Genomic DNA, 11,514 nt, shown 5'->3' with positions numbered 1-11,514 from the left:
GGAGTGTAGCCCAGAGGTAGAAGGGTTTCCAGGAACCCCAGTACCACAAAAAAAAAAAAGAACTTTCTATGTTAGGAGAAGGTAAGGGTCGCAAGAGTGAGGACCAGTTAGTATGAAGAAATCTCCAGGGCAGGCCTGAGAATTGCTCTCAGGTTGCCACACCCAAAGAAGTCAAGGCCTCCTGCTGGTGCCTGGTGGACACATGAGGACCGCCACTGGGATCCCTGCACTGCACACCTGGGGATGAGCTGGGAGCCCAAGGGGAGGCGAGGGGGAGGCAGCCTAGCTCCCCATGAAAAGATGGTGGGGGGGTGTTTTATGCATCGCATAGGAAGGTCAGGGGCAGGCCCAGACCTTAGAGATTGCCTCAGCGTGCAATGGCAGGCTGGCCCCGGGGCTGAGATTCCACAGAGCCACGGTGACGGGTCCCCGCAGCCAGCCACTTCCCGGCTGGGTGCCCGTGGGATCACGGGGCCGCAGCCGAGCCCAGCGTGATGCCTTCCTGTGCGCATCTCGGCCGCGGCGGATCTGGACCCGGCTCCGGGGAACCAGGCAACTAGTGAACGCCAAGATGCACCCATGGGGAAAGAGGCGTCCCAGCATTGGCACAAGGAGCACCTCTTGCTCAGAAAACTAATTATAGTAATAGGGAGCAGTGGACTGGCTTTTAGCATTCTTTTTCTGAGCTACCAAAGTCAAGGTCATAAACTTGGCAGGAGCCCATCAGCCAAATAGCACTGGCTCCTAAATCCTCTGAAGTCATTCATCGATCAAACACTGACCCTCCACCTGTGCCCAAGTGCGGGGTCGGCTCCTGTTACAGGCCCTCAGCCCCTCCGTCCTTGCCCTGGACAAGTTCATAATTCAGGGGAGAAAAAAGTGCTGGTTACGGAGCACAGCATGTAGAGCAGGTTGCTGTCCCTGTAGGGAGCACAGCCAAAAGCTCCCATCTGTCCTGCATCCACTGGGCCCCAGGATGCAGGACTTGTGCTCACTATCCCATGTCCCCAAGAATCATACACCAGGTGGGTTGTCATCAGTCCTCGTGTGGTAAGCGCAGACTCTGAGGCTGGGGAAGGAAATGCCAGGGCCTATGGTGCGGATCACAGAGGCAGACCAGGGGCCTGAGGCCCGGCGGGAACCCCTTGCCTCACTCCAGGAACGCAGGGGTTCAGGAAAGACCTGACTGCGTAGGTGGCACTGAACGAGTCTTAATGAGAATGAGGTGGCCAAGGAGAGGGGAAAGAGAGGAACTTCTTAACAAAATGATACACGAAGCCAGGCGTGGTGGCGCACGCTTGTAATCCCAGCATTCAGGAGGCTGAGATGGGAGGATCGCGGTTCACGGACAGCCTCAGCTACTTAGTGAGGCCCTCTGCAACTCAGTGAGACCCAGTTTCAAATAAAGAATAAAAAGTAGGTTTGGGGAATAGCTTGGAGGTACAATGCCCCTGGGTTCCATCCCCAGTACCACCAAAAAAAGAAAAATAAAATGATGCAGTGTCAAGCAAAGCATCTGGTGTCTTGTGGGGGAGCAGAGGTGGAGCAGACCGGAGAGGACAGGTGAGCCACCCGGGAGCTGGCAGGAAGTCCAGGCCAGCCGCCAAGCAGAGGGAATCCAAGGGAGCTCTGTGTTAGTCAGCTTTTCATTGCCGTGACAAATACCCGAGAAAAATAAGTTAGGGAGAAAAGGTTTCTTTGGATTCGTGGTCTCAGAGGTGCAGTCCATAGTGGGCTGGCTCCATCGCTCTGGCCCTGAGGTGAAACAGAAGATCACGGTGGAAGGGTGTGCAGAGGGGAGCTGCTCCGCTCGCGGCAGCTGGGAAGGAGAGACACAGAGAGAGAAGGAACATACCTTCTAGAGCACACTCCAGTGATGCGCTTGCTCCAGCCATGCCTACCTCCTACAGACTCCAACAACTCTCTCATGGTCCACTGACAGGTTAAACCACCGTCCAGGTCGGAGCCCTCAGGGTCCAGCCACTTCCTAAAGCCCCACTGCTTAACTCTGCTGCATTGAGGACCCAGCCTCAACACACGAGTCTTTGGGGACTTTCCAGACCCAGACAGAACAGCCACCCGGGGAACAGTGGGACATCCGTCCCTAAAGGGGCAAGCAGAGACAAGACAGGCAGAGACACCCAGGGGTGGTGTACCCTGGAGACGTGCAGGAAGGAAGACAAGGGGGAGGGGGAAGCCAGAGACCCAAGGGGCGGCCACAGAAATAAATGGAGGAGGCAGAAACGGGAGGCCCCGACCTGGCCAACCCCCCACAAGCGCCTGGACTGACCACAGCAGAGTGGGTGCAGCCGAGGGCCACCCCAGAAGGCAGCATGCAGGAATACCCACTGAGCCCCTGGGACGCGGCGGCTTAGCATCGAGGAAGCCCCATTTCTTCCCATGAGCCACTTCCAGGAGAGCGGAAGCTTGGGGCTCTGCCCAAGCTCCGTGAAAACACTGAACGCACTCCCTCTTGGTGTGATGGCAAAAATCATCTCATAGCGCTAGACACATTTTTTAAAAAATTTAAAAAAGGACCAAGTAGAATCCTCGTTCTCTAAACGCGGCCACTTCATGGTCCCATCTCAAGTTAGGCCAGCTCTCTGCAGAGATTTACAAAGTCCGGCCTCGCCTGTCCCCCTGTGGGGTGCATGGTCCGCGCCGGGCTCCGAGCGCAGTGGATCACGGATCGCCAGCACCTGGCGTGAGCCTTGCTCTCCACGAGCAGAGCGAGAATGGCCGGCTGAGTGTAAACGCCGCCAGCTGGTTCTGCGTTACAAATGCTCTGCGCCTCCCCCTCGGCTTCTAGGAGGTCGGCATAATTGCAGCCCTTGATGTTCCCTTCGGCAAACACGCCCAGTCTTTCAAAATTTAGGTCATTTCTTTTTTAATTTTCTATTATAAATGACACCTCGTTTTGAAGCTGACAAGAGAAATTCAGAGCACCTCCCGGTGAAGTGGAGCACTTTGATTCATTGAACCCCAAAGTCACGTGACAAATGCATCTTGAATAAAGTTGAAAATCAGGCCTCAGGCTTGGAGAAAAGACTCATCCGGGGGCTGCTCTCCTTTTTATACAAGGTGTTAGTGAAAGTCAGTAATCAAGAGATCTCGAAGGGCAACGTATACGAACTGACTGGGGACAAATGGCACGGGACACGGCTGTTTAACTTGGAAGCGCAGAAAGGCAAATCAGAACAAGGCTGTTACCTGGGCATGGTGGAGCACACCTGGAATCCCAGCACTTGGGAGGCTGAGATAGGAGGACGGCAGGTTCAAGGACAGCCTCAGCAACCTAGTGAGACCCTGTTTCAAAAGGAAACATTTTTTAAAAGGGCCAGGTGTGTAGCTATGAGGTGGAACGCCCTGGGTTTAAACCCCAGCACCACAACACACACACACACACACACACACACACACACACACACACACACTAACACAAGGTTGTTTTTATTTTCCCTCCTGAAATTGGGAAAAATAAACAGGACTGAGTCCATCTCACTGTGTTGGAAGCGTGGCTTCATGTTCCATGGCGGTGGAGGATAACAATTTGGTAACTGGCAAACTAAAAACTTTAAATGTGCTTTCGGCGCTGGGCATGATGGCCTATCCTGTAATCCCAGTACTTTGGAGGCTAAGACAGGAAAATCACAGGTTCAAGCCTAGTGTGCAGGAACTTAGTGAGACCCTGTTTCAAAGTGGAAAATAAGCCAGTCGTGGTGGCGCACGCTTGTAATCCCAGCATTCGGGAGGCTGAGACAGGAGGATTGTGGTTTGTGGACAGCCTCAGCTACTTAGGCCCTTCGCAACTCAGTGAGACCCTGTTTCAAAATAAAGAATAAAAAATAGGGCTGGGAGTGTAGCTCAGAGGTAGAATGCTGCTAGGTTCTATCTCCAGTACTGCAAAAGAAAGAAAGAAAGAAAGAGGAAGGAAAAAAACAAAAAAAAGAAAGAAAAAGGGCTGGGGGTGTAGCTTAGAGGTAGCAACCTTCTGAGTTCAATCTCCAGTACCACAAAAATAAATTTATTTATTTATTGTAAATTATAATTTATGATTATATATGATATATGATTTCTTTTACCATTACAATTATATATAATTATACATAATCACATATAAAATATGTAATTTCTTTTACCATTATAATTACCATTTTGAGTTCAATCTCCAGTACCACAAAAATAAAATAAATAAATAAAAGTCTAATTCTAAAGCACGGTGACGCAGACACAGGATGCGCGCAGGGGTATTTGTCTGCAGTGTTTACAGGAGCAACACACTGGGGCGTCCACATGCCCAGCACACAGGGACCGGCTGCATAAAGAAGAACATGGTTAGTGAGGCCCCCCCGCAACTTAGTGAGACCCTGTTTCAAAAAAATAAAGAATAAAAAATAGGGCAGGGGGTGTGGCTTGGAGGTCGAATGCCCCTGGGTTCCATCCCCAGACCCGCAGAAGGAGGAGGAGGAGGAGGAGGAGGAGGAGGAGGAGGAGGAGGAGGAGGAGGAGATGATGGTGTCAGGGATCACAGACAGCCCTTAGAGACAGGGGTGGGGCCTGTTCTCAGACCTGGATGGGACTTTGCCTTTTCTACCACATTGTTTGAAATATTTACAACTGTAATAATTTTGTAATTGCCAAAGCCATAAAAAGAAACAGGTTGCGAGCATATACATCCAGCATGACTAAAACAGCCCTTGGAGCAAGAAGTTTGGGCGAGTTTCTTCTCCCTTCGCACCAGTTTAGGGCCGGACAGGTCAAAGAGCACACACGCTTTCTCTGCTTCTTGGAGCATGGGGCATCTAACCTGTCCAGTTCAGTAGCAGGAGCAAACCCATGCTCCTGGAGTCCAAGGTCTCCTTCCAGAAGGCGCCTGTCTTGCCCACCCACTTCGCTCATCTTGTCCAGGGTGTCCCGTGCCCAGGGGCTCAGGTCCTCTTCCCAAGGCTGTGCACAATGATGACACCAAACAGGTGCCGGTCTCACCCGTGGGCCTGTGTCCCCCGCAGCCCTTGGCTGGTAAGAAGCAGCTGGATTCTTTACAGAATATGATGAAAAAAATACCGGTTAGACCTCAGGCAAACAGGCGGCAGGACGCCCACGGCACTGGGTCAGCAGCAGCCCGAGGACCGTTTTTGGAGACCCGCACTCAGACACTGGCAGCCTCTGGCCCCAGTGGACAGGTGCCCCGCCCAGCCCGGCCCCTCCACGTGTGTGGTGCGGCCGTCTCCCACCTTTGGTCCAGCCTCTGGAGTCTAGACTCTTCTTGAACTTTTGGGCCTTTCTTCCTTGAGGATTCTCTAGCTTGAGGATTCTCAGCCCGTGAGGACACCCCCGCCTTGCCTCTCCCTCCCCACACAGCTCCCACAGCCGGCTCCTGCCACCCCCACGGGATCTGAGACTCTGCTGGGGAATTCCTCTTTGGCCGGTCAATCATTTTGACAATCATAGAGTGAGCACTGCATAAGGGTGAAAGTGCAGGCCAGAGGTACCAGAAGAAACGCGGTCCGCTCCCAGGCAGGGACGGAGGCCAGCCCTGCCCTGGCTTTCAGATCTCCTTACCCACCGTCAAGGACGCAGCTGAGCCCACCGGACCACGGGGCCGCTCCAGGGCCCAGCCACCTGGCCAGGACAGGAGGTTCTTTGCATTTTTACCTTGATTTCGTGTGTGTGTGTGTGTGCGCGCGCGTGCCACACACACACAGAGTCCTGAACTTAAACATAGTTCATCTTGAGAGTTCTCTAATTTACTAAGGTGCAAAGGTGATGCACAGTCAATAGAAAACGTAAAAAAGTCAATTTCAAATTTGTATCTTCTCAGGCCGGCGATGTGCGGTACGATCCTCTCAAAGCTGGGCAGCCGTGGTGACGGCATACCCCGTCCGCTCCGAGATGACGGGGCCACGGCACTCGGCCGTGTGTTGTGTGGCTATGCAGCGTGTGTTAGGCGGATTCGATGCGTCTTTCAGGATATTTTCAATTTATGATGTATATATCAGGCAGTAACCCTATTATAAGCTGAGGGATAGCTATATGTGTATGTGGTCAGGTGTGGTGGCACACGCCTGTAACCCCAGCACTTGGGAGGCTGAAACAGAAGGCTCACAGGTTTGAGGCCAGAGTGTGGTAACTTAGTGAGACCCTCCGCAACTCAGTGAGACCCTGTTTCAAAATAATTAAAAACCGGGCTGGGGACGTATAGCTTGGAGGTAGAATGCTTCTAGGCTTCATCCCTAGTACCATAAAAATAAAAAGTAAATTTTAAAAGGGAATGGTGTGTAGCTTGGAGGCAGAATGCCCTTGGGTTCAAATCCCAGTATTTAAACATTGTATTTATTATATATAAAATTATATATATGATATATAAAGTGTTATGATTTGAAAGTAAAATGTCCCTTGGGCCTCTGCTCTGGAGGCAGCCACGCTCAGAGCTGCATCTCTGGGCTGAGGCCTCTGAAGACAGGGCATGGCTGGAGCCGGGTCCCTGGCTGTGGCCCTGGGACTATATTTCTCATCTCCTCCCTTGTCCTCTCAGCTCCTGTCATCATGCCCTGAGGACCCACAGCCCCAGCTCCTGCCTGGACTCCAGCCTGGCGTGGCCTGAAATCTCCAGAATGGTGAGCAAATAAATCCTACTTCCTCTAAGTACATCGAGCACTTGGGGTCACAGTAGTGAGAATGCTGACTGACGCAGTATATGTCACATATGAGTTTATTTATCCTTCCACTTATATGTGTATGTCTTCTATCAGGCCTGTTTCTCTGAAGAACCCAATTTCTCACCAGGGTACATCTCCCAGCTGGCCTCCTGCTCAGGCCCCTACCCAGTCCCGTACGCTGTCCACACGGCAGCCAGGGTGTTCCTCTTGAAACACCAGCCAGACCCGACCCTTCTCTGTACAACCTCCTGCGTGGCGGACATCCGACGCAGGGCCGACTGAAGTCGCCTCCGGCCCCCCTGTGAAGTCACAGCTCACTGCTGCCCCTCCAGTGCAGTCCAGGCTGTTCTGAGCCAGGGCCCGGGCCGGGGAGAGGCTTTTCCCATGGCCACAGGGTTCTTCCTTCCACCCACCTGGGCTCTGCACTCTGGGCCTTCACCAGGTCTTTCCTGCGGGACCTTAGGTCAGGCCACGCTCCCAAATTTCAGCTCCCACGCCCCACAATGTACTGCTTCCCACTTGACTTTTCTCTTTTGCACTAATTAATCCAGTGCACTTTGTGTTATATTTACCCAGCCCATCCTGTCTGTAATGCCAGCACCCGCCCCGCCTCCCAGCCAGGGATTTCTGTTAATTTTCCTCACTCCGGGATCCCCAGTGCCTAGAAAAGCCCCAACGTGGAGCACAGGAGTTCCTGGCAAATGACAGACCACGCTCCAAAGGCAATATCTGTCCAGCAGACAAATACGTCTCCTGAGAGGACAGAAAAACGCAGGAGTGCCTGGAATTCTGAGCAGTGTCCGCGTCCATCCGCCATGGGCCCCTCTGTGGTGAGGGCACTGGTCTTTAGGAGAGAGCTAGCAGGAGAAGGAGCGCGGGCGGCGGGGTGGCGGTCACTCCATGCCAGGTGCCCAAATAGTGTGGGAACGCTGACCCCAGCGACGCGGACGGTGTGCAAGATCACAAGGGTAAGACAGGTGGCCAGCTGTGTGCTCAGCCCACCTCAAAGGCCTCTAGGCTGACCCGGATCCCCCGCACCCCCAAGTACTTGTTAAGCAAACCAAACTCTGGCAGGACCCACCCACTCCCTGGAGCCAGGGAGGGTCAAAGCATCTCCCTTCTCTGAGAGCCCCCAGCCCCTGTGAAAGCAGACGGCACACGAGGTGGTCCCGGCGGTCTGTACAAAGGCTGAGGAGGCCACTTTCCTCCCCCGGGGCTCCATCCCCGGCCCCAGGAGTCTGTAGAGCTGGCGACTGTCCACCAGGTGGAGACCAGCGTGGCCAGAGAGAGAGGGTAGAGGAGATGACCCCGGGCCTCTGGATGGGCCAGCCGGCTCCCCGCAGGCCTGGGGGCAGGGAGGACCCTGTGTGCACCAGGCACTCTCTCCAGCACAGCCCAGACAGTCAACAGATGGACACGCTGGCTGGGAATCCACTCAGAAGGAAACAACAAGCGCATTCTCCGGCTGGCCACGCTGGAGCCGCTGCGGCCCTGCTGGCTGTCCCCCAGCCCATCCCCACAGGGAAAGCCCCAGAGGGTTGCGGAAAGGACTGTGGTCCAGGTCCAGAGCCCCCAACCCCTCCGTCTCCCACACTGGGTAGCAATTATCGAAGGGGTGGGGCGGGATCCCAGGGCTCAGTCCCTCAGCCCCAGCAGAGAGAGGCCCCCCCTGGAGGCAGGACGCTCGGCCTACCGGGGAAGGGTGCCGATGATTGAGAAGGAGCTTTCCCACTTCCTATTCAAATTAAGTGCGGGTGGCAAGCCTGCCAGGAGGGGCTGGGAGATTTTCCCAGGGCCGAGGGGGCTGGTTTGGGTGACAGTCACAGCAACCGCTGATGACCCACCCACCGAGCCCCGGGGAGGCGGCCAGCGCCCAAGCCGAGGGGGGCAGTGGACATCTGCTCAAAGGACGCTCGGAGACAGGCTGAACCAAAGGGAAGGGGTGCCTTCGAGGGGGGGGGCGGTGACGAGGAGGGGCAGGGGAGAAGGGCGACCTCGGAGGAGGAGAGGGAGGAAGAGAGGGGGCGGGAGGGGAAAGGGGAGGGGGAGGGCGGGGAGAAGGGGAGGGGGAGGGCGGGGAGAAGGGGAGGGGGAGGGCGGGGAGAAGGGGAGGGGGAGGGCGGGAGGGGACAGGGGAGGGGGAGAGGAGACAGGCGGGAGGGGCGAGAAGGAGGGGGCGCGGAAAGGTGAGTAGGGAGGAGGCGGGGCGGGGCGGGGGGCGGGGCGAGCGGCGGCGGGGAGGCCGGCGGAGGGAGGCCGGCGCGGGGGGCGGGCCGAGGGCGGTGCGGCGAGGCTGCGGGGCGCGGAGGCCGCCCCTCCCCCTCCGCCTCCCGGCGCGGCCGCGGCGGAAAGTACAGTAAAAGTCCAGGCGCGGCGGCCGGCGCAGGATGGGGTCCGGCTCGTCCAGCTACCGGCCCAAGGCCATCTACCTGGACATCGATGGACGCATTCAGAAGGTAGCGGCCGCGGGCAGGTGGGCTGGGGCGGGCGCTGCGCGGCGCGGGTGGCGTCTCGGGGGCGCCGCGCTCTCCCGGCGTCCGCGCCCCCCCCGCGGCCGGCAGGTGCGGCGGGCAGCGGAGCGGGCAGCCCCGGCAGCCCCGGGCCCGCGGGCGGTGGGCGGCTCGGTCCGCCCGCCCTGGACAGACGAGCCCTCCGTGCCCGCGGTCCGAGCCACCGGGTCACGGAGCGGCGGGGCCCCCACTGACCCCCTTTGTCTGCGCCTCCCCTCCGCCCTCCCTGGCCTGGAGTGCGCCCGGACCTCCGCCTGCGATTGGAAGCCGGGGACAAAGGCAGGGCTGGCGGTGGGGGAGCTCGGCCCCCTCGGGGCCCCGGGAAAGGAAATGGCTCTGAGCCCTGAGCTGGACGGCTCAGCAGAGCAGGGCCGCGCTCCCCTTCTGTCTCTGGAAGCCCGGGGGCCATGCCCGACGCGGGTGGGGCTGGCAGCTCTCAGATGTGCCCTCGGTGGAGCAGCGAAGCCAACTAGGCGCCCCGGCCCCATGGCAGGCTTGGCCCTAGGGAAATGGGAAGTGTAGCCCTCTTTCTGCTGTGGACGCTCTGATGGATCAGCTCCTGGGCACCCTCCTGGACAGGTGGCCGGCCAGGACAGGTGGCGGTCTCATTTCTTCAGTGTGGACCGTGGGTCAGGGCAGATGCACCACCACCCCCGGGACCCCTGACTCCAGGACTGAACACCTGCCGTTGCATTGGGAGGGAACAGCCCCCTTCTCCCTCTCCCGAGTGTTAACCTGCTACACACACACACACACACACACACACACACACACACACACACACACACATATTTTCATATCTGAAGGCATACACCCAAGGCCATGCACACAGATATGTGTGCACAAGACCCAGATGCTTGTGCATGCACACGCCGTGTACACACATGCACGTACCTCCTCTCCACCTCACCAGAGGAGAACTTATTAAAGACCCGCCTCTTCTGTCTTGCCAAGAGGTGAGATGAGGTATTAGCACCCAGTCAGCAGTGGCAGGTCCTTCCTAAGAACTCCCCAGAGGTTCCCAGGAAGTTCTTGGAAGTCCGGAGGGGCAGAGGTGAGCCTGGGGCTAGCGGGCTGGCAGCGCTGGCGGCAAGGGAGGTTTCCCAGGTTGGCACAGGAGAGGTGGGTGACCCCCAGGACCGCCCTGGGGGAGGGGGACGGCAGAGCACTAGGCCAGAAGGTCAGGAAGGTCGGGGGCTGGGCGGGGAGGAGGTTGAGCACCAGCCCCATCTCTGGGATGGACAGCGAGTGCTGTGGCTTCCAGGTGGGCATCCCTGTCTATGGAGGACCCAGTGCCCCACTGTAGAGCCTGTAAAAAGTCAGGGAGAGTCTGTAAACAGAGGGCCTGGACCCTGTGGAAGTCGGCCAGTGTTGACGCTCTGACTCTGCTCCGTAAGCGTCCCTTCACCCACTCTGGGAGGAGGCTGGCCGTGGGCTGTGCACGCCTGCCGTGCCTGGGCCCGGCCACCTCGATCAGTGGGTCGCCGTTCTTGTCCCTCCTCTCCTCCCTTGCTCTTTGTCTTTGGCACCGTCGGGTGCTGGGAGTGGACCCTCTCACCGCCTGGCAGACCCCACGCCCTGCAGCACCTCTGCTGAGGGCACGTCCCGCCATGCCTGTTGGCTGTGATCCCCTTGCTTGCATACATGTAGGCGCTGCGTACATCTGAAAGTTCCCGGCATGCAATCTTTTCCTCTCTCTTTCATCCATTCCGTCTCCTCTCCATCGAAAGTCATGGAAGAAACAGCGCTGCTTCCTAGGGGAGGGCACGGGTGGGGGTCCCTGGGGGGAGATGAGGTGTCCTTGCTTCCTGCCACTGTGGTCACCCGGGCTGGTGGCGGGCACACCCGTGGCTGCATCTCCCTTAGCTCTGCCCCTTGTGACACTTCCAGCTTCCGCAGAGGGTGCAGAGAGGGAAGGCGATGCCATTCACATCGCCGCTTCACAAAGCTTAAGGTAGAGGGTCTGAAGCTGTCTGGCGGAGGCGCGTCCCCGGGGTCTTAGTGTAAGGGTGACTGCGCTGGCCTTCCCAGGCCCGGGAAACCAGCATGGCCAGGTGGCGGCTCCTTCAGTGCCTTGAATACGTGAAGAGAATTCTAGACGCACACAGGTGTCACATCACCTGCTGGACCGGCCATGGGAGTTTGGGGATCTCTGTTCTCCACCCAGGCTGTGCAGAGGAGACCCACGGGGCCAAGCCGGTGTGTCCTCTTGAGCCTGGGAGGCGAGAGAGCGTGTGCTTTGGGGTCAGATGAACTCGGGTCTCCTCAGCTCTTTCTTTATACTTTGGTTGGTAGCTTCACCTCGGTGCCTCTCTTTCCTTAACTCTATTTTTTTTTTCCCTCGT

The 11,514-nt window shown here is 57.2% G+C and overlaps 1 protein-coding gene across 1 annotated transcript in view; it reads left to right on the top strand.

Moving 5' to 3' along the window:
- Positions 1 to 9,046: 9,046 nt before the first annotated feature.
- Positions 9,047 to 11,514, top strand: part of PDE9A (phosphodiesterase 9A) — a gene marked incomplete at both ends in the record, with an annotated part of 123,719 nt that continues 121,251 nt past the window's right edge. The window contains one exon of the mRNA XM_080696059.1: positions 9,047 to 9,115. Within this exon, the coding sequence (XP_080552185.1) occupies positions 9,047 to 9,115 (69 nt within the window). The remainder of the gene's footprint in view (positions 9,116 to 11,514) is intronic.

The sequence above is a fragment of the Muscardinus avellanarius genome, assembly GCF_963383645.1.
Source record: "Muscardinus avellanarius genome assembly, chromosome: 5".
NCBI lineage: Eukaryota > Metazoa > Chordata > Mammalia > Rodentia > Gliridae > Muscardinus > Muscardinus avellanarius.
The sequence above is the reverse complement of the archived record's forward strand: the minus strand, read 5'-3'. Positions and strand labels throughout refer to the sequence as shown.